Here is a 27,431-nt window from a genome sequence, read left to right as displayed (position 1 = left end):
TTATTATTATTATTTTTTTAATTTTTATTTATTTATGATAGTCACACACACAGAGAGAGAGGCAGAGACACAGGCAGAGGGAGAAGCAGGCTCCATGCACCGGGAGCCCGACATGGGATTCGATCCCGGGTCTCCAGGATCGCGCCCTGGGCCAAAGGCAGGCACCAAACCGCTGCGCCACCCAGGGATCCCTATTATTATTATTTTTAATGGGAGTTCAATTTGCCAGCATATAGCATATCACCCAGTGCTCATCCCGTCAAGTGACCCCCTCAGTGCCCGCCACCCAGTCACCCCAACGCCCTGCCCACCTCCCTTTCCACCAAAATATTTATCTCATTGCCTATACCTTTCTATTTGTAAATTCAGCGACCTAAGTAGTATTGTTTAGATTCTTAGAATTACTTGGCATGAATAAAACCTGTAATTGAGGAATTTGTTATGGCTTGCTTACTTTTCATGAATTTTATTTAATTCTTTGGCTTTAGAGCCACTTTACGAGTACTTCATTTATAGTGTTCATTTCAGGTTCAGAGCCACTGCTAAAAGAGCAATTGATTTCCTTGCTGATGTTTAAATTAACCTATTTTGAAGATAACATTTTTGTTTTATATTCCTCTTGACACTTTGACTAAATATTAGTGCCATGTTCTCAAAACAGTATCAGTGTTTGGGGTAAGGTTAAGGTATATAAACTATTACCCCATTGAAAAGAAAAAAAAAATAAAACCAATGGCAGTTAAAAATAATTAAGCATATATAATGTTTGTAACTTGTAAAAGTGTAATAAGGTAGCAAAACGGAAAAATGTTTTTAAAAATGTACTTGTGTACATTCCTGGGATGTATTTCATATACGTGCAGTTTGTGCCAAGTACACTGGGTGGCTAGATCCTGCAGAAGGATGGAGCCCCTCTCTCCCTTGGCTGTGATCTTGACTGCTCAGTTCCCTGGGGAATAATGCTCCCCTGCATAATTCCTTTTGGAGGGGAGCAGGGACATTTCCAGTTATGCTTCACACACCTTTATCAGTTCTCCAGTCTTTGTCTCTGTCCAGGTATTAATAAAATTCCTGATAACCCAGTCTATATTAGTAAACAAACAAGTATTTTTAAAAACACCCAAATACTATTTTTGACTTTTATTTTATCAGGTGAAAACAGCAAAGTTCAGAAAGCACTTTCTTTCTTTCTTTTTTTTTTAAGATTTTATTTATTTATTCATGAGAGACACACACAGAGAGAGAGGCAGAGACACAGGCAGAGAGAGAAGCAGGCTCCATGCAGGGGGCCCGATGTGAGACTCGATCCTGGGACTCCAGGATCACACTCTGGATCAAAGGCAGGTGCTAAACTGATGAACCACCCAGGGATCCCTAGAGAGCACTTTCTGAATTGTAAGGATTATATTTGTTTATTTCCTATCCCCTCTCTTCACCCAGAAAAGGATTATAGCAGTCTTTGTGACAAGCAGCCCATAGGAAGACTTCTCTTCAGGCAATTCTGTGATACAAAATATGATCTAAAGGGATGCATCGAATTCCTGGATGCAGTGGTAAGCAATTTATCTCAGTGTTGAACTACTCAATCTTGTGTTTTTGAAAATTAACAGATTAGATCTAAAAACTTGGGTCTCTGAAGTTAAGTAGACCCTGACAATGATGGTAAGAATGGATAAACTAGTTTCTTGGTGTCATGTTTCCTTGGTATGGAAATCCCTATATAATATTCCCCCTTATCCATGATTTTGCTTTCCATAGTTTCAATTACCTGTGGTCAGCTGTAGTCCAGAAGCAGATGACCCTCCTTCTGACATATGGTCAATGCAGGCACACTCAGAGATATTGTGGGTCTAGTTTCAGACCATGGCAATGAAGCAAATATCTCAATGAGGCGAGTCACATGAATTTTTTTGTTTCCCACTGCATATAAAAGTTATCTCTACACTCTACTGTAATCTATTAATTGTACAGTAACATTATATCTAAAAAAAGCAATGTTCATACCTTAGTTAAAAAATACTCTGTTGCTGGAAAATGCTAATTGTACTCTGACCTTTCAGCAAGGCATCATCTTTTTCCTAGTGGAGGGTCCTGCCTCAATGTTGACGGCTACCGGCTGGTCAGGGTGGGGGTTACTGAAGGTTGGGGTGTCTTTTAAGACAATTTCTTAAAATAAGACAAGATAGAAGTTTGCAACATCCATTGAATCTCTCTTTCACTTGAACACTTAGAGGCTGTTATAGGCATTTTTTTTGTTATAGGCATTTTTTTTTTAAAGATCTTATTTATTTGAGAGAGAGAGAATGCATATCTGAGAGGGAGCACGCAGAGGGACAAGCAGACTGCCTGCTGAGTGGGGAGCCCGATGTGGGGCCCAATCCCAGGACCCTGAGATCACGACCTGAACTGAAGGCAGACACTTAACCTACTGAGCCACCCAGGTGCTCGTAGAGGCCATCATAAGGTTATTAATTGGCCTAATTTCTTTTTTTATTTTTAAATTTTATTTAAATTTAATTTTTTAAAATTTTTATTTATTTATGAGAGAGAGAGAGAGAGAGAGAGAGAGGCTGAGACACAGGCAGAGGGAGAAGCAGGCTCCATGATGGCGCCCTGGGCCAAAGGCAGGCGCCAAACCGCTGCACCACCCAAGGATCCCTTAAATTTAATTATCATATAATGTATTATTGGATTCAGAAGTAGAGGCCAGTGATTCATCAGTCTTTTATAATATCCAGTGCTCATGACATCACATGCCCTCCTTAATAAACATTACCCAGTTACCCCATCCCCCTACACCCCTCCCTTTCGGGGACCCTCAGTTTGTTTCCTGTGATTTAAGAGTCTCTTATGGTTTGTCTCCCTCTCTGATTTCATCTTGTTTTATTTTTTTCCTCTCTTCCCCTATAATCCTGTTTGTTTCTTAAATTCCACATGTAAGTGAGATCATATGATAATTGTCTTTCTCTGACTTATTTGGCTTAGCATATTACCCTCTAATTCTATTCATGTCATTGCAGATGGCAAGACTTCATACTTTTTGATGGCTGAGTAATATTCCATTGTATATATACCGCATCTTCATTATCCATTCATCTGTCGATGGACATCTGGCTCTTTCCATAGTTTGGCTATTGTGGACATTGCTTCTATAAACCTTAGAGTGCAGGTGCCCCTTTGGATCACTACATTTGTATCTTTGGGGTAAATATTCAGTAGTGCAATTGCTAGGTCATAGGGTAGTTCTATTTTCAATTTTTTGAGGAACCTCCATACTGCTTTCCAGAGTGGCTGCACTAGCTTGCATTCCTACCAGCAGTGTAAGAGGGTTCCCCTTTCTTCACATCCTCTCCAACATCTGTCATTTCCTTGTTTATTTTAGCCATTCTGACTGGCATGAGGTGGTATCTCATTGTGGTTTTGATTTATATTTACCTGATGCTGAGGGATGTTGAACATTTTTTTTCCATGTGCCTGTTGGCCGTGTGTAGGCCTTCTTTGGAGAAATGTCTGTTCAGGTCTTCTGCCCATTTCTTGACTGGATTATTTGTTCTTTGGGTGTTGAGTTTGATAAGTTATTTATAGAACTTGAATACTAGCCCTTTATCTGGTATGTCATTTGCAAATATTTTCTCCTATTCCATAGGTTGTCTTTTAGTCTCGTCAACTGTTTCCTTTGCTGTGCAAGAGCTTTTTATCATCATAAAGTCCCAATAGTTCATTTTTGCCTGGATTCCCTTGCCTTTGGAGATGTGTCTAGCAAGAATTTGCTGTGGCCAAGGTCACAAAGGTTTCTACCTGTGTTCTCCTCTAGGATTGTGAGGTATTTCTGTCTCGCATTTAGGTTTTTCATCTATTTTGAGTTATCTTAGTGTAGGTGTGAGGAAATGGCCGAGTTTAAGTCTTTTGCATGTGGCTGTTCAATTTTCCCAACGCCGTTTATTGAAGAAACTGTCTGTTTTCCATTGGATATTCTTCCCTGCTTTGTTGAAGATTAGTTGACCGTAGAGTTGAGGGTCCATTTCTGGGTTCTCTATTCTGTTCCATTGATCTATGTGTATTGATGATTACAGCTTTGTACTAGAGCTTGAAGTCTGAGATTGTGATGCCACCAGTTTTGTTTTTCTTTTTCAACATTCCTCTGGCTATTCAGGATCTATTCTGGTTCCATACAAATTTTAGGATTATTTGTTCCAACTCTGTGAAATAAGTTAATGGTATTTTGATAGGGATTGCATTGAATGTATAGATTGCTCTAGGGAACATATATATTTTAACAATATTTGTTCTTCCAATCCATGAGCATGGGATGTTTTTCCATTTCTTTGTGTCTTCCTCAATTTCTGTCATAAGTGTTTTATAGTTTTCTACATATAGACGCTTTATTTCTTTGTTTAGGTTTATTCCTACTTCTCTTATGGTTTGGGGTACAATTGTAAATGAGATTGACTCCTTAATTTCTCTTTATTCTGTCTCATTGTTAGTGTATAGAAATGCAACTGATTTCTATGCATTGACTTTATAGTATGTAATTGGCCCAATTTCAGTGTTGTTGTGTCTTGATGAATTAGGAGGCTGGAGGAGAGGGAGACAGAGGGGAATGACTAGTTGGTGGAGCAGTCAGAAAAACATTTGAGGCTCTTGCCTATCCTCTGTGGAGCTCCTCAGAGCTTCCTTTCCTTTCCTTTCCTTTCCTTTCCTTTCCTTTCCTTTCCTTTCCTTTCCTTTCCTTTCCTTTCCTTTCCTTTCCTTTCCTTTCCTTTCCTTTCCTTTCCTTTCCTTTCCTTCCCTTCCCTTCCCTTCCCTTCCCTTCCCTTCCCTTCCCTTTCCTTTCCTTTCCTTTCCTGTGCCTTTGCTAGAATAAGACAAAGCTTTGAAAGGAGGTTGGTTTTTTCTTGTTTGTTTTTGTTTTTGCTTTTAGCTAGAACTCTGGTGTAGAGGGGCAGGCTTTGTCAGTTCCAAGAGTAGAATGTAGGTATGTATTAGTGTAGTGGGTCATATTTGCCAAGCTGCTATTTTTTAAGAATTTAGAGACCCACAGTTCTTTATTTCAAAATGACTAAATTGCATTGTTAAAGCTCTTTCAGGTTTGGATCTTCTGGTAGTGACATGAGACCTGTTAGTGTTTAGGTGACTGCCAGTTGACTGCAATGACAGGTTCTGTTCTGTGTTTTGTTTTGTTTTTGATGGAAGCTGTGTGGGCTAATAAATAATGCCTGATTATGCCATTTGTACAACACTTAACTGCTTGGACTGTCCTTGTGGTAGGTAATTGCAAGTTCTCAGAGTTTTTGGTGTGGAGAGACAGCATCTTATCTATTTCCCTTATGGCACCCAGAATGATTGTTTGCTCTCTTTTCTGCTTAATGTTTGTTGACTGAATCATCTGTGGCAACCAATGTTCAGTGTTCAGTGAAAGAAACAACCAATAGGAGAGATGTGTTAAGAGATCTATTGCAAGGAATTGGCTTACATGACTATGAGATTAGTTAGGAGAGTCTGAAATCTATAGGACAGGAGGGAATCCTGCAAAAATGGAGTGAAGTTGCTGTCCTCAGGCAGAATTCCTTTGAGGAAGGCTCAACTCTGGTTCTAACATCTTTTAACTGATTAAATCAGGCTTATCCAGATTCTCTAAAATAATCTCCTTTACTTAAAGTCAAATGATAAAGACTTTAATCACATCTCCAAATACTAGTACAGCAATGACTAGATTAGTATTTGAATAACTGGACATTGTACCTGCTAGGTTGGCATGTGGAAAGACCATCACAAAATCCCAGTGCTTTTCTGTTGAGTGCATGCTGTCCAGCATCTAGAACATAAGCTGGAAGGTTCTAGTTATGGTGTCTGATTACTAGTCAAGGGGAGTACAGTGCCCTTGAACACAGAGCATGAAGCTGGCTCAGACTGGGTCATCAGCCTGACAACCATGGCTCTAGTGCTGAACCAGTGGAGAATGAAGGATCAAGTATGAGGTCTGACTCCTGCCCAAAAGGGCTTTATAAGTTCAGTAGATGAACTTCCTTCAGTCTTCGTTTCTTCACTAATCTCTTCAACTCCATCTGGCTTTTAGCTTCCTTGCTCTTCTCAGGCCTGCACCTGCAGGATCAAAGTGCTTCCCTGAGGCCTCCTTGTGCTTCAGTCTCCATGTCTATTGACATTGTCGAGTCACCTCTGCTTGAGATTCTCTTAGCCAGGCTTTTATGATCTCTCCTCTGATATTCTCTTTCATCTTTTTTTCACTTGCTTATTCTCTGTAGATGTTTAGATATAGATCAAGTTCTGCCTTGACCCTTCCTCTGTTTTCTGGCCTATGTGGTAGTACCTCTCTTATGGTCTTTGCCTGACACCTGCGTACGGATGTCTTCTGCTTTGGTATCGCCAGCTCTGGTTTCTCTGGGTGATCTGCATTCAGGTTTTCCACATGCCTCTTGGATATTTCTAAAATTCTGTTGCCATGAGCAATCCAAGTTGTTTATTTAATTCTATTTTATTTGGCCTCATTTAAGGGCTGCAAGTGTAATATAACAGAGAGCACCATGGAATGTGTTGCTCTAGTACATCATTCACCCTTTAAAGAAAACTGCTTTTTCCTAGTTTCCCAAAGAAAAGCTGCAGATACTTGACCAATATCAAATCAATTAGAGCTACTCTGTGGTTCTCAGGGTACCCTGCCAATTCTGTATGTCTGAGAATTGAAAACACTGTGAAATCAGTGAAGAAACTCCACTACTATTTTTCTTTGTTCTCATCTCTGCTGTCAGGGAGAGTATGAAGTGACCGCTGATGAGGACCAAAGAAGCTATGGACTGCAGGTCTTCAACACGTTCTTCAGTGTCGAGGTGTGTTTTCTAATAGTACCTAGCCTTTCTCACTTAGTTGGATTAAAAACCTTTAATTTCTTAGAAATATTTCTCTTATGCTTTTTCTTTTGAGTCAGTGAGGAATTTAATGAATCTCTTAGAAAATTGATTTAAAGAATTTAAAAGCTTCTATGTTTCCCCAAACAGAATACAGCATTAGAGAATTTTATTTGTCTGTCTTGGGCTGAAAATAAGATTTTTCTCCTAAAAGCTTTAATGGGTCTCAGTTTTTATGCTTTTTTGACTCAGTAGATTCTTACAGTTTAGTGTGTCCCTGAAATAGATCTGTAAGCTGCTCCTCTTCATATGATTTCCTTTCTGTAGGCTATAAGAGAAGTCCTAAACCCTGGGCAGGCCCCTGTGTTATAGGATTGGTGGAGAACAATAACAGGGATAGCTAACACTTAGTGAACACTGCTCTAAGCCATGCACATGCAACAAGTTAAGATAACAGTGCTATGAGGTGGATACATTATTATGTCTATTATTATGTGGTAAGACTGAAAATCAGAGTAGTTAAGTGGTTTACCAAAGGTTACACAGCTTGTTAAGGAATCAAACACGGAGAGACGGGTTGGAGAATAGTGTGGTGAGAATGAGTCCAAAATGTTCAGATTCTGAGCCTAGCTAACTCAAGATGGTAGGGCCTTCAAGAGAGAGTGGCGGGAGCTGGGGGGAGTAGAGAAGGCCAGTGGATTAACAAGTGAGCACAAAGATACACACACAACCAGTGGTGGCAGAGATGTGGTCAGTGGTGGCAGAGATGTGGTTCAGACCAGATAGGTTTTGACTCCAAAGCCTTCACTTGCCAAAGTCTCCAGCATCAGTACCATGGCTCCTAGGTAATTCTTTTCCAACACAGCTGCTACATCATCCACATATTTGTAGGTACCCCCAGTCACTGATTGGGAGGAATAGATGAGAAGTTTCATTTACCTAATTCTTTTTTTATTTTTGGACTTAAAAAAATGTTTGACAACAGAAATAAACATTTCTTACCTTAAAGTTAGTTTTGACATTGACATTATTGTATAACTGTATCCACAATGATTAATCAAAACATGAAACATTGTTTTAATTTTCCCAATGAGGTTTTTTTTTAAGTTTTAATTTTAATCACCTGGTGCTCACCACAAGTACCCTTCTTAGTCCCCATCACCTATTTCCCCCACCCCCCAACCTGCCACCCCTCTGGTGACCATCTGTTCTCCATAGTTGAGTCTGTTTCTTAGTTTGACTCTCTTTCTCTTTTTTTTTAACTTATTTGTTTCTTAAAGTCCATGTATGAGTGAAATCATATGGTATTTGTCCTTCTCTCTCTGATTTATTTCACTTAGCATAAAATTCTCTAGCTCCATCCATATCATTGCAAATGACAAGATTTCATTCTTTCTTATGGCTGAATAATATATATATATATAATATATATATATATGGAGAGAGAGAGAGAGGGAGAGATATATAGATATAGATATAGATCTGTCTCTCTGTCAATCTGTCTATATCACATTTTTATCCATTCATCAGTTGATGGACCTTCAGGCTGCTTCCATTGTTTGGCTATTGTAAATAATGCTGCAATAAACACAGGAGTGCATGTTTCCCTTTGAATTAGAGTTTTTGTATTTGGGTAAATACCCAGTAGTGTGATTGCTGAATCATATGGTAGCTCTACTTTTAACTTTTTGAGGAATCTCCATACTGTCTTCCACAGTAGTCTATCAGTTTGCATTCCCACCAACAGTCCATGAGGGTTCCTTTTTCTCCATATCCTCACCAACACATGTTGTTTCTTATGTTTTTATTTTAGCCATTCTGACAAGTGTGAGGTGGTATGTCTTTGTGGTTTTGATTTGCATTTCCCTTGTGGTGAGGGATGTTGAGTTCCTTTTCATGTGTCTGTTTGCCATCTGGATGTCTTCTTCAGAGAAATGTCTGTTTGTGTCTTCTGCCTATTTTTAAAAGATTTTATTTATTTATTCATGAGAGATACAGAGAGAGAGAGGCAAAGACATAGGCAGAGGAAGAAGCAGGTTCCCTGCAGGAACTGTAGGACTCTATTCTGGGACTCTGGGATCACTCCCTGAGCCAAAGGCAGACGCTCAACCGCTGAGCCACCCAGGCATCCCTCCTTCTGCCTATTTCTAATTGGGTGTTGAGTTTTAGAAGTTCTTTATATATTTTGGATACTAATCCTTTATTGGATGTGTCATTTGTAAATATCCTCTCCCATTCAGTAGGTTATCTTTTTGTTTTGTTGATTCTTTCCTTTGCTGTGCAGAAACTTTTTATTTTAATCAAGTCCCAATACTTAATTTTTGCTTTTGTTTCCTTGCCTCAGGAGTCATATCTAGAAAAAAGTTGCTATGGTCAATGTCAGAGAAGTTACTCCTTGTGCTCTCTTTTAGGAGTTTTATGTTTTCAGGTCTCACATTTAGATCCTTAATCCATTTTGAATTTATTTTTGTGTATGGTATAAGAAAGTGATCGAGTTTTCCCAGCACTATTTGTTGAAGAGACTTTTTCTCATTGAATATTCTTTCTTGCCTCATTTGTTAAAGATTAAATGACCATATTACTGTGGGTTTACTTCTGGGTTTTCTATTCTGTTCTATGGATCTATGTGTCTATTCTTGGGCCAGTAACATACTGTTTTAATTAATACAGCTTTATGGTATATCTTGAAATCTGGAATTGTGATACCTCCAGCTTTGTTTTCCTTTTTCAAGATTGCTTTGGCTATTTGAGGTCTTTGTGGTTCCATATAAATTTTAGGATTGTTTTTTCCAGTTCTATGCAAAATTCTATTGGTATTTTGATAGAGATTGCATTAAATCTGTAGACTGTGGTAATATAGACATTTTAACAAAATTTATTCTTCCAATTGACAAGCATGTAATATTTTTCCATCTATTGGTATTGTCTTTAATTTCTTTCATAAGTGTTTTAAAATTTTCAGAGTACAGTTCTTTCACTGACTTGGTTGAGCTTATTCCTAGGCATTTTATTATTTTCGGTATAATTATAAATAAGACTGTTTTCTTAATTTTTCATTCTGTTGCTTCATTATTGACGTATAGAAGTGCAAAGGATTTCTATACATTGATTTGTATACTGCAACCTTACTGAAATCATTTATCAGTTCTAGTAAGTTTTGTTTGTTTGTTTTGTTTTTTTGGAGTCCTTAGGATTTTCTACATATAGCATGAGGTCATCTGCAAATAGTGAAAGTTTTACTTCTTTACCAATCTGACTGCCCTTTATTCCTTTTTCTTGTCTTATTACTGTGGCTAGGATTTCCAGTACTATGTTGAATAAAAGTGGTGAGAGTGGACGTCCCTGTTTTGTTCCTGACTATAGAGGAAAAGCTCTGTTTTTCCCCAGTGCGGATGATGTTAGCTGTGAGTTTTTCATATATGAACATTATGTTCAGGTGTGTTTCTCTAAACTTACTTTGTTGAGGGTTTTTATCATGAATGGATGTTGTACTTTGTCAAATGCTTTTTCTGCATCTGTTGATATGATCCTGTGGTTTTTATCCTTTCTCTTGTGGATTTGATGTATCATGTTGATTGATCTGCAAATATTGCAAATACCTCCCCTGTGTTCCTCAGAGATATTGGCCTATACTCTTATCTGTGATGTCTTTATCTGGTTTTGTTATCAGGGTAATGCTGACCTCATAGCATGAATTTGGAAGTTTTCCTTCCTTTTCTATTTTTTGGAATAGCTTGAAAGGAATAGGTATTAACTCTTCTTTAAATATTTGGTAAAATTTTCCTGTGAAACCATCTGGTCTTGGGCTTCTGTCCAGGAGTTTTTTTTAAATTATGGATTCAGTTTCTTTGCTGGTAATTGGTCTGTTCAGATTTTCTATTTCTTCCTGTTTAAGTTTGGGTAGTTTATATGTTTCTAGGAATTTATCCATTTCTTCTACATTGTCCAATTTGTTGGCATATAGTTTTTCATAATAATTGTAGTATTTGTATTTCTGTAGTGTTTGTTGGTATTTCTCTTCTCTCATTTGTGATTTTACTTATTTGAATTCTTTATTTTTCCATGATAAGTCTGGTTAGAGGTTTATAAATTTTATTGATTTTTTTTTCAGAGAACCAGCTCATAGTTACATTGATCTGTTCTATTGGTTTTTTAGTTCCTATACCATTTATTTCTGCTCTAATACTTATTATTTGCTTCCTTCTGTTGGTTTTAGGTTTTGTTTGTTGTTCTTTTTCTAGCTCCTTTAGATGTAAGTTTAGGTTATTTGAGATTTTTCTTGCTTTTTTTTGTGTAAAGATTTTATTTATTTGTTCATGAGAGACACAGAGAGAGAGGCAGAGAGATAGGCAGAGGAAGAAGCAGGCTCCATGCAGGGAGCCCAATGTGACACTTGATCCTGGGACCCCAGGATCATGCCCTGAGCCAAAGGCAGAAGCTCAACCACAGAGCCCACCCAGGTGTTCCTAAACTTCCCTCTTATGGGTACTTTTGGTATGTCCCAAAGGTTTTGAACCATTATATTTTCTTTTCTTTTTTTTAAAGGTTATATTTATTTATTTGAGAGAGAAAGAGAACAAGGAAGAGGAGCAGCAGAAGGAGAGGGAGAAGCAGGCTCCTCACTGAGCAGGGGAGCCCGACTTGGGGCTCGATCCCAGGACCTTGGGATCATGATCTGAGCTGAAGGCAGACACTTAACCAACTGAGCCACCCAGGTGCCCCTGAACCATTGTGTTTTCATTTTCATTTATTTCCATGTACTTTTTAATTTCATCTTTTATTTCCTGGTTGCCCCATTGTTTTTTAAATTTTTTTTTAAAATTTATTTATGATAGTAATACAGAGAGAGAGAGGGGGGCAGAGACATAGGCAGAGGGAGAAGCAGGCTCCATGCACCTGGAGCCTGATGTAGGATTTGATCTCGGGTCTCCAGGATCGCACCCTGGGCCAAAGGCAGGCACCAAACCGCTGCGCCACCCAGGGATCCCTGCCCCATTGTTTAATAGCAAGGTATTTAACCTCCTTGTATTTGTGGTCTTTCCAGATCTTTTCCGTGTAGCTGACTTCTAGTTTCATAGTGTTGTGGTCAGAAAAGATACATAGTATGACTTTGATCTTTTTTGTTAAGACTTATTTTGTGGCCTAATATGTGATATTTTCTGGAGAATGTTCCATGTACACTTAAAAAGTATATTCTGCTGTTTGAGGATGGAATGTTCTGAATATATCTGTTAAATCCACTTGGCCCAGTGTGTCATTCATAAGCCATTGTTTCCTTATTGATTTCCTGTTTGGATGATCTGTCCTTTGATGTAAGTGGGATGTTTCTACTATTATTGTATTATTATTGATTAAATTCTATATGTTTGTTATTAACTGTTTTATGTATTTGGGTGCTTCCAAGTTAGATGCATAAATATTTATAATTGTTGTATCTTCTTGTAGGATTGCCCCTTTATTATTTATTACATAATGTCCTTCTTTGTTGCTCATTAGAGTCTTTGATTGATTGATTTTTATAGTCTTTGTTTTAAACTCTAGTTTGTCTGGTATAAGTATTGCTACTCTGGCTTTCTTTTGACATCCATTTGCATATTTCTTTATCCCCTCACTTTCAATCTGCTGGTGTCTTTAGTTCTAAAATGAGTCCCTTGTAGGTAGTGTAGAGATGGGTCTTTTTTTTATCCACCCTGTCACCCCATGTCTTTTGATTGAAGCATTTAGTTCATTTACATTCAAAGTAATTATTGATAGCTATGTATTTATTGCCATTTTATTACTTGTTTTATAGTATTTTTGAAGATTTTCTCTGAACCTTTCTTGTCTTTCTCTCTTTCATAGTTTTCTGGTTTTCCTTAGTAATATATTTGAATTTATTTCTTTTTATTCTTTGCGTATTTATTAGTGGTTTTGGATTTGTGCTTACCATTAAGTCTGTACATAACATCTTCTGCATATAGCAGTCTGTATTAAGTTGATAGTATAAGTTTGAATCCATTCTTTACTCCTTTCCTTCCCACATTTTAGGTATATGGTGTCATATTTTACATTCTTTTATTTTGTGAGGTCCATGACTGATTTTTTACAGAAATATTCATTTTTTACTGCTTTTGTATTTCCCACCTTCATACTGTCATTTTTGGTCTTTCCTTTCCACTCAAAGAGTCCCCTTTAATATTTCTTGCAAGGCTGGTTTAGTGGTCACAAACTCCTTTGGTTTTTGTTTGCCTAGGAAGCTCTTTATCTCTCTTTCTTTTTTATTTTATTTTACTTATTATTTTATTTTTAATAAAGATTTTATTTATTTATTTATTTATTTATTTATTTATTTATTTGAAAGAGAGGGAGAGTGCACACAGGTGGGGGAGTGGGAGGGGCAGAGGGAGAAGCACACTCCCCACTGAGCAGGAAACTTGACTTGGAGCTCAATCCCAGGACTCTGGATCATGACTTGAGCTGAAGGCAGAAGCTTAACTGATTGAGCCACCCAAACACCTCTATTTTTTAAAAATTATTTATTTACTAGAGAGAGAGAGAGCAGGGTGAGGGGCAGAGGGAGAGGAAGACAGAACCTCAAGTGGATTCTGTGCTAAGTACAATAAAATCTTAAAAAAACAACCCTAAAGTATTCACACACACATTAGGAAAAAACACAACAAAACTACCAGAACTAATAATGAGTTCAGCAAGGTTGCAGGATACTAGATCATTATACAAAATTCTATTGTATTTCTTTTTTTTAAAGATTTTATTTATTTATTCATGAGAGACACAGAGAGAGAGAGAGGCAGAGACACAGGTAGAGGGAGAAGCAGGCTTCATGCAGGAAGCCCTATGTGGGACTCAATCCCCAGGACTCCAGCATTATGCCCTGAGCTGGAAGGCAGACACCCAACTGTTGAGCCACCCAGGCATCCCTCAATTGTATTTCTGTATACTAACAATTAAAATCCAAAGATGAATTAAGAAAGCAACTCCATTTATGATAGCATCAAAAAGAATAAAATAGGAGTAATGCAAAAAAGAAGTTCAAGGCTTATACACTGAAAACTTCAAAACATCATTGAAAGAAATTAAAGAACTTAAATAAATAGAAAGAAATCTCATGTTCATGTATTAAGAAGACTTAATATTATTAAGATGGCAATACTCCCTAAATTGATCTACAGATTCAATATAATCCCTGTCAAAACCCTATATCCTTTTTTTTTGTAGAAATTAAAAAGCTGATTTCAGAATTAACATGCATATGTAAAGTACCCCAAATAGTCATAACAATCTTGAAGAAGGACAAAGTTGGAGGACTTAGACTTCTTCATTTCAAAACTTACTACAAAGCTACAGTAATCAAAACGGTATGGTACTGGCATAAGGACTGACATACAGGTCATTGGAATAGAATAGATCCAGAGATAAACTCATACATTTACAGTCAGTTGACTTATAATAATGGTGCAGGACAATTCAATGGACAAAGGAATGGTCTTCAATAAATGGTGTTGGGACAACTCATATGTAGAAGAATGAAGTTGAACCCCTACCTCACACCATATATAAAAAAAGTAACTTCAAATTAGTTACTTCTCTGCTCATGGAAGATTGGAAGCATTGCTTTTCCTTTCTTTGGGATAAATTTCTATTAACATAAAATTTTTCTAAGATACTTAAAAGGGATCTCTATTTGGAGTTAATCATTACACAGTTTTGCTAAATTAACCTATCTAGCTTCAGAAAATTAGGATTTTTAGAGGAGAAATGAGATTATAGAAAACACTAGAGCTAATTCTTATTTTTTAAAGATTTTATTTATTTATTTGTATGTTTGAAAGAGAGGGCATGAGCAGGAGGGAGGGGTAGAGGGAGAATCAGACTCCCTGATAAGCAGGGAGCCCGACTCAGGGCTCAATCCCAGGACTGAGATCATGACCTGAGCTGAAGGCAGACACTTCACTGACTAAGCCACCCAGGCACCCAAGAGCTATTTCTTAAAAATATGTATTTTTGAGGCAGTTTTGGAATATAATGGCTTTGTGTCCTGTGAAATTTTGTCTTGTTTTCTATGTCTATAACAATGTGTGTTGGGTAAATGAACAAACAAATTTCTTTTCTGAAATGGTGAAATGAACAGATCCATCTTATCTTTACTATGGCTTTGCTGTGTAGCAAGAAACTGGTCTTGGAGGTCCTGAGAGCATGATTCCATCTTGGCTCTTCCACTTATTGCTATGAGTGCACCAGAACATCCTAGAGCTCCCTCAGCCTCATCTGTCCAGAGGATTGTAAGGCTAACTGACATAGTATAGAAGGGAAAATGCCTCACTTCTGTTAGGTCATTTAAATGACACCTATTAGGATTAATTATAACAATATTACTCATTTTTTTAAGTGTGAGTTTTCTACATTGTACATTTCTGTCACTAGTTCAACTTCTTTGATGAAAGCATTTCTTTGATTTGTATAAAACAATTTTCCTGTGGTAACTCAGCTATACCACTGCCAGAATTCAGCCTAGAATGCATTTGTCGTCCCTAATGATAAATGTATAATTGAACATAATCTGAGTATCTTTTTCAATAAATCTGGGCAATCGTTTTGTTATGTTTTTCCAGAATTCTCTAGTTGAGGGATAAGAGAATGGTAGGATGGCCCATGGGGACGTATTAGTGAGAATGTAAGTGGTAGAGTGTTTTTGGAGGTCAGCTTTGCAATAAATATCAATGCTTAAGAGACATGTATCCCTTGAACTCATAATTCTATTTCCAGGAATCTGTCTTATAAAAACACAATTGTACAAAGATGTTCATGGGAATGGGGTCTGCAGTGGAGAAAATGGGCAGCTAGAACACGTAAGAAAGACATAAACACATACTCTGGAAAACCATGCAGTCTTTCAGAAAATAAGGTAGCTCTCTAAGTATCAGCACATATTTGCAAAACTACACATATATTATCTCATTTGTATAAAAAATGTGTATTTCTGAGAGTTTGTGTGCATTTGTATGTGTTTACATTTTTAATTGTGGCAAAAAAGACATAAAATTGATCATCTTAACCGTTTTTAAGTGCACAGTTCTGTAGCTTTACACATACCTACTTTGATGGGCAGCCTTCACCACCATCCATGTCCTGAACTTTCTTTATCCTGCAAATCTGAAACTCTGTCCTCGTTAAACACAGCTCCTACTTTCCCCTCCTTTTTGAGGCTGAATAACATTCCCCTGCAAAGGTGGACCACCATGTTTATCCATTCATCTGTCAATAGACCTTTGGATTGGTCCCACCTTTTGGATATTGTGAATAATGCTGCTGTGTACATGGGAGTACAGATAGCTCTTGGCACCCTTGCTTTTCGCTCTGGTTTGATTTACACAGGAAAAGATATAAAGAGGTAGACAACACAGTGAACTCTGGAAAATGACACTGGGGTGGCACGTGAAGGTGACACTTTGACTTGTTATTTCATACACTTGACGTTATACTTTTTTTTTTTTACAGTAAGCATTAGGTTCTGTTTACAATTGGTAAATTATGAAATCACTAATTGTTATGCATTTGGTTTGTGCTGTATGCAGTCAGCAGTCCCTTTACCAGAAATACCCTCACGTGTTTTGAGAGAATGTTGGTTGAAACTGAAGGAGAACCCTGACAAGGACGTCTTTGAGGAATGCACCAGGTAAGTGGCCAGCACCACCCTGCAAGGGTGCACGGCTATTAGTAGATGGGGCTTACAGGAGCTTTCTCTACACGAGACCAGTCCTTACTGTGGTACTTTCCAAATTAAAGTGGTCACTTTGACTAGAACGAAGCAAACAAAGAGTGATGATAATTCTTCAGACATAAGGGACACACTGAAGCAGGTCACATCTGTGGAGAGCCAATGTATTAGCATGTGGACCCCTGGCCCCTTCACTCAGCCTTCTAAAATGCATGTATCTGGGATGAAAAGGTACCCATAAAGTATTGTTTTTTAAAGCCCTAGCTAGGCACTTGCTGAAAATATCTTCTCTCTAGATGTTTGCAGTATAGACAGGAAAATTCTAAATCAGGGCACTGATTAATCCGGCTCCTTATGTACACAGGGAGACAGAATGGTTTCTGGACTGATCTGGCCCAGAACATGGAGTCCTCTGTCCAGTCATGCAGCATTCTGGTATTGCTTATCCTAAGATCCCTTTAACAGATGCTGGTTGAGTGCCGATTCTCCGTCAGGTGCTGTGTTTGTTTCCTGGGACCACCATAACAAAGTTGCACAAACTCAGGTGGCTTCAAACAACAGAAATTTATTCTCTAGGTGCCTGGGTGGCTTAGCAGTTGAGCATTTGTCTTCACCTCAGGTCATGATCACGGGGTTCTGGGATCGAATCCTGGATTCGGCTCACTGCTCCACTTATCCCTCTCCATCTGCCCTTCCCCTTGCCACCACTAATTCTCCCTCTCACTCTCAAATAAAATCTTAATAAACAACAACAACAGAAGTTTATTGTCAGAGTTCTGGAAGCTGGGAGTCTGAAGTCCAGGTCTCTGGAGGAGAGGGTCCTTCCTCGTTTCTGCTAGTTCTTGGGCAGCAATACCTAGTGTCTCTAGGCCTGTGCAGCAGCACTTCTGTCTCTGCTGTCTATGGTCCTGTGTCTTCTCCTCATAAAAGCACCAGTCACATGGGACCAGAGCCCACCCTGCTCTGGTGTGGCCTCAACTTAACCAATGATATCTGCAAAGACCCTTCCTGCAAGTAAGGCTGACATACAGGCACCAGGGTTAGGACCTCAACACATCTGTTTTGGAGACGCATTTCATGTCATAATCGTTTGCTTCTTTGGGTTGAGGTTATGCTAGGGAACAAAAAACAAACCAGTGCTGACTTAAGTTTTCATTCTTTTTTTTTTTAAGAATTTTTTTAAGTAGTTTTTTTGTTGTTGGTTTTTTTAGATTTTATTTATTTATTCATAGACACAGAGAGAGAGAGAGGCAGAGACACAGGCAGAGGGAGAAGCAAGCTCCATGCAGGGAGCCCGATGTGGGACTCGATCCTGGGTCTCCAGGATCACACCCCAGGCTGCAGGCGGCACCAAACCACTTTGCCACCGGGGCTGCCCTTAAGTTTTCATTCTTTTTTTTTTTTTTTTTTTTAAAGATTTTATTTATTTATTCATGATAGTCACACAGAGAGAGACAGAGAGGCAGAGACACAGGCAGAGGGAGAAGCAGGCTCCATGCACTGGGAGCCCGACGTGGGTCTCGATCCCGGGTCTCCAGGATCGCGCCCCGGGCCAAAGGCAGGCGCCAAACCGCTGCGCCACCCAGGGATCCCAAGTTTTCATTCTTATATGCCTTCAGAAAATATGAATTGCAGAACCTTGCTTCTTAGTCATTTTTTGGGAAAATAATTATTAAGCGCCTATTATATGCCTGTCATTGATCTTGTTTCCAGGAATAAAATGATAAGCAAGAATGAGTTGGTTCTTTATTTCTAGGGAGTTTATGACCAAGTGGAAATGACAGAGTAATCTGTATTAGTCTCCCGTTGCTGCCGTAACAGATTTCCTTGCACATGATGGCCTAAAACAACACACATCTATTTCCTTATGGTTCTGGAAGTCAAAAGTCTGAAAGGAGTATCGCTGGGCAGAAACCAGGTGCCAGTAGGGCCTTGTTCCATTGAAGATCTAGGGGAGAATCTGTTTTCTTTTTTTGCTCTGGCTTCTAGGGATGTGTTACTTGGCTCATGGTCCCTGACCTCATGTTTAAAACCAGCCGTCCAGGATCCTCAGGTCTCTCTCTGCTCCTGCCTTACCTGTGTCCACATCTCTCTCTGTCTCCCTCTCATTATCATGTGTGCAGCCCACCCAGATAATCCAGGATCATTTTCCCATATGCAGAGTCCCTGTTGCCATGTAGGAGAATTCACTGGTTCCAGGGATTAGGACCTGGATGCATTTGGGTCATTCATTATTCAGCCTACCACAGGTGCTGAGTGAGTTACCAGGGTGGGAGCTTTCAGGGCACCTCTCCTAGCGGGGGCCACTAGAGGAGTCTGTTCAGGCTGCAGAGGGGCAGAGAGAGCACACAGGCCCATAAGGGGAGAGGCTGGTGGGGGAGGTGCTGGTGGAGGGTCCCTGCTGCTACTGCAGCCTAGGAGGGCCAGGGGGATGGGGTGACACCAGGGCCTGGTCCTTGTTCCCAGGTGCCCTCTCTATCACTTTGTGAGGGTTCACACAGGAGTCCTCACGTGACCTTTTGGAGATCAACCCTCATTTCAGAGGAACAGAGGCCCAGGGACCAGGGAGAATTTGTCCTTTGCTCTAACAGCAATTAGAGAGACACATTTCATTGTGGCAGTTGTTCAGGTGATGGCAGCCTGGACTGGCTAGTGGCAGTGATAATGGAGACAGATGAATGGATTTTGGAGAAATCCATGAGGCTGATGGGCAAGGGCGGGGGGACGGGGGGGACAATGTAGTCTCTCTGGGGACACGTTTGAGTTTGAGTTGCTTTCCAGACATGGAACAGAGCTGAGAGGTCAATAGCTGAATCTGGAATGTTCTCTTGAGACTCACAAGAGGCAGGATCTGGGTGGGGGTCATAGCCTCCTGTGCACATGTGACTGAGGCTGTGGGCGTGGAGGCCAGGCCCAGGCATGTGGGCAGAAGGGGGACTGAAGAGAAGAGTGTGCTAAGAGCAGATGGCTACAGCCAATCTCCCCCTCCCTCTCCACATCACTCTGGCTCCTACTGCCTGGCTCTGTCTCCTCCTTGCAGCACAGGGTCCTTAGCTGGAACTGTGTTAGGGGAGGGAGGGGACAGAAGCCAGAGGTTCAGGGTTCCCCACTATTCTGTCTCATTTCTGTATTGCTACAATCTTGATTTCCCAAAAACCTTCTTTCTCATTTTGGATTCCAGAACACAGATGTTGCATAATGGACATAAATGTTTCCTTTAGGCTACCTGCTGTTTTCTGTAAGAAGTCGTAAGAGAGGCAGCATAAGGTGATGGTTAGTGGGGAGCCCCAGGACGAATATATTAAAACCAATGTTGAACTGATGCTCAGTTTTAAATGTCATAACTTTCAAAAAATGTGTGCAGTTGGGAGGGGGCTGGGTGCCTCAGTGAAACAACTGCAACCCTCTCTGTGAAAATGAGGTTTTTAAAAGGCACATGTCTTAGCATTGTTACAAATATAGTTTCATTATTAAACACCCCCTGAAATGGTCTCAGAATCCATATGGATCCTGAGAACACATTTTGAGAATCACTGTGCTATATTCTGAATAACAGACTATATTCCATCCCTTATCTACTGTACAAATTAGAATTTTATTACTTCTGTAATAAAATTTATAAAATTTTATAAATTTATATAATTTTATAAAATTCATAAAATTCCAAATAAAACTTTAGAAGCATGGCTAATTGCATAAAATTTCTTCTGGAAATATATAGCATAACATAATTCATTGGGTGTTTTAGTTTCAGTGTTAAAAAAAGATTGTGTCAATTGGTGCCCGGGTGGCTCAGTTGGTGAAGCGTCTGCCTTCAGCTCAGGTCATGGTCTTGGGGTCCTGAGAATGAATGAGCCCTGCATCAGGCTTCCAGTGTAGTGGGAAGCCATACTTCTCCCTCTACCTCTGCCCCTTCCCCTGCTTGTGCTCTTTCTTGATATCTCTCTTTCAAATAAATAAATAAAAATCTTAAATAGTAAAAAAAAAAAAAAAGTGTGTCACATATTAACATTTTCTACAATGTGACCATTATCATTTAGATATTCATTCTGATCTCTGATCTTACATACAAAATGTTTGCAATCCCTACTGAAATACACATGCTTGGGTGCATGCATACACACACCACACACACATACATACATACACCCCTTGAATACATTTACTTAAAAAGAACTTTTGACCTTAGAAGGGTAAACAGTTTCATTTCTTTTGAATTCTTGCCTTCATATTTTTACTGATAACATTAGAAACTAGTGTGAAATTCTATAATTGCAAAATTTAGTGTCTATTTGTGTATAATGATTGATTTCCTGTATCCAGTGTTGATGAATGCATTGAAACACAGTTGTTTTCATATTGTAATGCAACAAATGTATGTAATTATGTAAAATCTTTTTTTAGTTTTGTCCATTACTATTTAAGTGGAGAACCATTTGAAGAATACCTAGAAAGCCCATATTTTTCCCGATTTCTACAGTGGAAATGGTTGGAAAGGTATGTTCTAATTTGAAATTCAACTAAAAGAAGTAGTAACTTCTCATAATGTGTACTTTGTATTGTTGTATACTTTTCCATCTGTCAAAATACTATTGGAAATCTTGGGCTGTATATGGTATTTTTGTGCACAAATTATTAATATGTGTTATATAATTTTTCTGATTTAGTTGACTCTATTCTCTCCTTTTAAAATGGCAGTCAGCCCTGTGGGCACAGTAGTCAGAAAGTAAAACAGATCCTAGATTCATGGAAATACAATCTAATGTACCCTGGTTCAATCTTGTGGTCTGAGCCCTGCTTGGCCTTATGCTAGCTATGAGGACTAAGTGAAGGGACTCAGCCTTGGTGAGCATCACGTCCCCATTCTAGAAGATAGAGGCAATTCTAGAATTTACCCTACTGGGCTCCTGGGGCCACCTGAGAAATGTGTGGAGCTTGGTGTACAAAGTAAGTGCTCCGTAAGTGTTAGGTGCCACTTAGGGCTGTTGTTGTTACAATTATTATTGATTGATTGAATTTTCAGTTCTACTTCATGCACATTTCTTTCAAGACTTTGAGTATAAACATCTCTGAGATTCTTTTTCCAAAGGTTAGTGTACTGTAGATACGTAATTTTCCTCCACAGCTTTCCAATAGGCTCCATACATACATATTTCATGGTTTGGACTCCTTGCTAACCTTTCTTTAGTTAGTAAGGCTCATTGGATTGTTCTGTATCTATCTCGAGTGTTTTCGGTAAACATGTGATTTTGTCTCTTGGTGCAATGGAGGGCTGTCCCAGCTGGGGGAGCCACAGTCCCTGAGTGCAGATACCCTTGCCCCAGGCACCCCCTTGGAACAGTGCAGGGTCACACATAAGGCCAGGCCAGGAGCTAGGTAGATTTTTCTGTTTTAAAATAACAGTGTGATGTGAGACCTGAAGCTTTTTTTCTTTTTAATTAATTAGGCAACCAGTAACAAAGAACACATTTAGAAATTACAGAGTTCTAGGAAAAGGCGGATTTGGAGAGGTAAGTCAAATGTGACTAGCTATCAGCAATATTTCTAGAAAAGTAGGACAGCAAGGTACTTGGGAGACCTTACAAATGACTTTCTTTCCTTACTATGTGTTTTGGGAATAGTTTAGGCAACCGTGAGCATTAAGTTTGGATTTCATGGGCAGCCCGGGTGGCTCAGTGGTTTAGCACTGCCTTCAGTCCAGGGTGTGATCCTTGAGACCCGGGATCGAGTCCCACATCGGGCTCCCTGCATGGAGCTTGCTTCTCCCTCTGCCTGTGTCTCTGCCTCTCTCTGTGTGTCTCTCATGAATAAATAAATAAAATCTTAAAAAAAAAAAGTTTGGATTTCAAACAAAAGGTACTTTGCTGCATGCTTTTAAGATTTGGAGATCTGGAAAGAAAAAAATTGCCATCTATGTGATTTTGTTTTTCTTTGACTTCATGGTTCTTAAAGAAGTTGTTTTCCCAAGTTCGGTGCTTGACGTTCAAGCTCTGTTTGTCCTGATTGAAAAAATGATTCTGTTTCCATACGTGGAATTTCTGTCACTCTATTTCCATGATTTAGGACTAGCCGAAATGCTCATGTAGTATAGAGTATATGATTAAATATGCCTATTTATCTCAACTCTGGACATGTATGTGCCCCCATACCAACATCAAAGGACACTAGAAAATGTGTAAATGTGGGGAAATCCTAGGGAGACTACCCACAAATTCCTGAGAGATGACCTTTAGATATGATGGCTCTCCTGGATAGAGACTATTGTTGAGCAGTGTTAAAAGAATCACATGCAGTTCTATCAGGTCATCTGAAGAGGTGTTAATTGCCGCATCAGTTATCTGGAGTGGTCATATTCAATTCCAGCATTTGTAACTGCCCAGAGGAACCAAAGCTGCATGTGTCGTTGGTAGCAAGTTAAACTCTCCACATGTGATTGAAATCATGCATACTCCCAGATTCCCACTGGAAGCCTGAACCAAAGCCACCAGAGTTCCCTTAATGTAAATTAGGAAGCTAGCCTACAAGGCTGGCCTACAAGTGAGGCCTCTCCTACCGCTGTGCTCAGGGGTGGTGAGAGCTTGGCCACTGTTGCCAGTACCTCAGGAGAAGCAGCAATGTTACGCCTGACACAGTTCTGGAGACTTTTTAGAGTATTTTCAATGATCCAACCAAGTGCTTGTTGTAACTCTTCTAGGATAGAGATTTCTATAAGAAATCCATCCTCTGGTTGCAGAAAAGTTATTTCCTCTCTTTAATTCATGCCAGTCTTCCTCTCATGGGGCCCAAGTATTAAAACTCAGATTCTGAAAAAAAACAAAAAACAAAAAAAAACAACTCAGATTCTAAGAACAGAGGTCGTTGGGATCCCTGGGTAGCTCAGTGGTTTAGCACCTGGCTTTTGCCTGAAGACCCCAGATCGAATCCCGCATCGGGCTCCCTGCATGGAGCCTGCTTCTCCCTCTGCCTGTGTCTCTGCCTCTCTTTCTCTCTGTGTCTCTCATGAATGAATAAATAAAATCTTAAAAAAAAAAAAAAAAAAGAACAGAGGTTGTTTCCAGCAAATGGGTCTTGTGTTTACAAAAGAATGTAGTTCTAGTTGTAGCCATGTGTGAGTTTTAGAAATGGACTCAGTAGTAACATGTTAGCCCATTTTAACTGTTGTGAAAGGTTTAGTATATTTATATATATAGATTTTTTTAACACATTTATTTGTGTTTCCAAAGAAAAGATTGTGCAGATGGGTAAACCATTCTGGTTTTTCACAGACCTGTTCTGGATGTGCTATTTATTATATCGCATCTGCGAGGAGAGTAAATAGTCCATTTGTCTTGTGCACCCCTGTCAGAGGGAGCCCCATAGCCCTCATGCACACAGCCTCAGTGCCTTGGAAGTCCAAATTCCAACAGTGGATTTACTTTTGCAAATGCTAACACCTCTTCCAGGACAAACATTTTGGTCTTATTTTGTCAACTACAGCGCTTTCAGTTATGCTTTAAGTCCCCCAGAATAGATGTGTAGGATCCTGAGGCAGCGCAGCGCTGTGGAGGAAGCACATCTGTAAGAGCCGGGCTTGATTCCAGCTGTGTGACCTTGGGCTCACTACTTCATTCTCATCACAAGAGGGAGATGGTCCCTGCTTCCTGGGGTTGTGGTGAGCAGCCAATGAGTATTCCCATCCAGCTGAGAGTGCAGTGTCTGGCACCCTTACCTGTTTTCCCTTCTCTTTCTTTGACTTGGCAATTCCACTTTAAATAATTAAGTTAATGAAGAAGAGATATGCCAAGATTTATGTACAGAGACTTAATGGTAGGAAAATGATTAAATAAACTTTGGAGTAGTCATATATTGGGAGAAAATTTAATACTGAGAAAACAGTCACACTCTAAGATGAAAACAGGAGATTATAAAATATTATGTATCCACAGGGGTCAGGCTTGCAGAGTGTGGCCTGCTGTCTGCCTGAGTGTGTCCACTGCCTTAGGTGCAGAGGAAGAGTGGTGTTGGCATTCTAGGGTGCCACGAGCAACATGGTCTGGGCTCAGCACAGCCCGTCACTGCTGTTTACCAGAAGGCATGACTGTGGAAGAAATGGGGTTTGGTTGTGGCTGGTGGTGGTGGTGGCCTAAGAGGTGGCAGGTGTGTAGAAACCTTTCTTTCCCTTTTTTAAAACTAGGTTTGTGCCTGTCAAGTGCGAGCTACAGGAAGGATGTATGCCTGTAAAAAGCTAGAGAAAAAAAGAATAAAGAAGAGGAAAGGTGAAGCCATGGCTCTTAATGAAAAGAGAATGCTAGAAAAAGTGCATAGCAGATTTGTAGTGAGTATCTTGGTTTAGTCCTCATTGTGGATGGCATGGTGAGGATCTCTTTCCTTGACACACCTGCTGCTGGGCCCACCTGCTGGCTGGAGGTGTGGGCAGTGCTGCCTATGCTGGCAGTGGGGACAGGGGCCGGCACGGGACAGCCTCGTCCTGCTGGCAGCCTCTTCTTCCTTATCCACCTCTTATTAAACACACACCTAAAGCACTGGGGATCCTGCCCACCAGTGCCTGGTCTAATGGGCTCCTCCTCATACCCAGCAGCATGCTTTTACCAGGCCAGTACCCTTCCTTGACAGCCAGTGCTTATCTTGGGGCGTGGAGCTACTGCTTCCTGTGCTTGAAAGCACTGCCCCAAGTCCTCCCATCTCTGAGGCCTTGGTCTGACACCTGGAAAATGTACTGCTGGCCCTTGGTTGGCATACCTCAATTGTATGAAGCTACAAATCCCACCTTCACTGTGTCAGGCAAGGGTTGGACAAGTGGGGCTGGGGTAAACCCCAGGGTCCTGCCAGGCCATGTGCTATGAGGTGCACCATGAGGTGCCGCAGTGTTCATTGCCAAACCTAGCTTCTCTCCACTGCATTAGTATCTCCTGGAGCATCTGTAGCAACAGGAGGGTCTGTGTGAAGGAGGAGAGGGAAAGATAACATAGGAAAGACTTTGCAGTGTTAGATTTACTTCCTCCAAGTTATTTCTGTCTCAGTATTGAGGTTCTCTGCTTTGTGCTAGGGGATGAACTTTGCAAACAGTGGCATTCACAGCCATCTCCTACATTTATCTCAGTGTATGATATCTCTCTCCTCATACACTACAGGAAACCCTTAATAAAATTGGCTCATCTTGGAATTGTTTTAAATTTGTTTGTATAACTACCCCGAAATGCAGAAATCCACAATCTAGCTTTATGAAAGGATCATAAATGGTACCTATGGTTTATACTACTTAAGTGAAATATTTTGGTTCCTATATTCTTGGCCTCTCCCAAGGAACCAAGAAATATTTTCCTTCATCCTTTTTTTTTCTAATTGAAATATATTGACATAACAATATCCTATTAGTTTCAAGTGTACATCATAGGGATTCCATATTTTTATGCATTATGAAATAACCCCCATGAAAAGTCTAGATCATCTATTACAATGCTGTTACTACAATATTATTGACTATATTCCCTATGTTGTACATTACATCTCCTTGACTTATTTGTTTTATAACTAAAAGTTTGTACCTCTTTTTTTTTAAGTTTACTTATTTATTTAAGTAATCTCTACTCCTAACATGGGGCTTGAGCTCATGACCCTGAGATTGAGTCACATGCTCTTCCAAATGAGCCAGCCAGGCGCCCCAAAGTTTGTACCTCTTAATCCCTTCCACTTCTTTTCTGACTCCCCAACCCTTCCCTACCCTGATAATCAATAGTTTGTTCTCCACATCTGAGTCTTGTTTCTGTTTTGTATGTTAGTTTGTTTTGTTTTTAAGATTCCACATATGTGTAAAACCATGTGGTATTTGTCTGTCTTTCCCTGACTGACTTATTTCACTTGGTATAAGTTTGTCCATGTTGCTGCAAGTGGTGAGATTTCATCCTTTTTATGGCTGTGTAATATTCCATTGTATATATGGACCACATCTTCTATATTCATTCATATATCTATATCTTGGATGTTGTAAATAAGGTGGCAGTGAACATAGGAGGGCAGATATCTCTTTGGATTGGTGTTTTCATTTTCTTCAGATAAATACCTAAAGGTACAATTGCTGGACCATATGATATTTCTATTTTTAATTTTTTGAGGACCCTCCATACTGTCTTCCACAGTGGCCTATCAGTTTGCATTCCCACCTATAGTGCACAAGGGTTCCTCTTCCTACACATCCTCACCAACACTTGCTATTTCTTATCTTTTTGATGCTAGCCATTCTGACAGGTGTGAAGTGATATCTCCTGGTGGTTTTGATTTGCCTTGATCCCGTGACTCATAAGATCATGACTTAAGCCAAAAGTGAGAGTCACATGCTTAACCAACTGAGTCACCCTGGTGCCCCTGGGATTGTTTTCTTAATTTCTATTTCTGATATCATATTATTAGTGTATAGAAGTGCAACCTGTTTGTATGTTAATTTTGTACCTTGTAACTTTGCTGAAATTATTAATTAGTTCTCACAGATCTTTGGTGGAATCTTTAGGGTTTTCTACATATAATATCATGTCATCTTCAAACAGTTTTACTTATTTCTTTCCAATTTAGATGCCTTTTATTTCTTTTTCTTACCTAATTGCTGTGGCTAGGACCTTAAATACTATGTTAAGTATTGAAAATCTTTCAGCTTTTAACCATTGAGGATGTTAGCTATGGGTTTGTCAATATGACCTTTATTATGTTAAGATATGTTCCTTCTGTTCCCACGTTATTGAGAGTTTTTAATCATAGATAGATATTGAATTTTGTCGTATGTTTTTTCTGCATCTATTGAGATGATCATATTGTTCATTTTGTTAATGTGATGCATCATGTTGATGTATTTGTGGATATTG

General features: G+C 39.5%; 1 protein-coding gene across 12 annotated transcripts in view; it reads left to right on the top strand.

Moving 5' to 3' along the window:
- GRK4 (G protein-coupled receptor kinase 4) overlaps positions 1–27,431 on the top strand; it is a 96,913-nt gene that overhangs the window by 33,033 nt on the left and 36,449 nt on the right. For 10 of the 12 annotated variants that reach the window (XM_038533190.1, XM_038533195.1, XM_038533194.1 and 7 more), the window contains 6 exons: positions 1,441–1,553; positions 6,768–6,845; positions 16,436–16,536; positions 20,983–21,075; positions 22,025–22,088; positions 24,752–24,892. In XM_038533190.1, coding sequence (XP_038389118.1) covers positions 1,441–1,553; positions 6,768–6,845; positions 16,436–16,536; positions 20,983–21,075; positions 22,025–22,088; positions 24,752–24,892 — 590 coding nt within the window. The remainder of the gene's footprint in view (positions 1–1,440; positions 1,554–6,767; positions 6,846–16,435; positions 16,537–20,982; positions 21,076–22,024; positions 22,089–24,751; positions 24,893–27,431) is intronic. The other 2 variants (XM_038533196.1, XM_038533191.1) reach the window with 2 other exon arrangements.

This window comes from Canis lupus, chromosome 3, assembly GCF_011100685.1.
Source record: "Canis lupus familiaris isolate Mischka breed German Shepherd chromosome 3, alternate assembly UU_Cfam_GSD_1.0, whole genome shotgun sequence".
Classification (NCBI taxonomy): domain Eukaryota; kingdom Metazoa; phylum Chordata; class Mammalia; order Carnivora; family Canidae; genus Canis; species Canis lupus.
The sequence above is the reverse complement of the archived record's forward strand: the minus strand, read 5'-3'. Positions and strand labels throughout refer to the sequence as shown.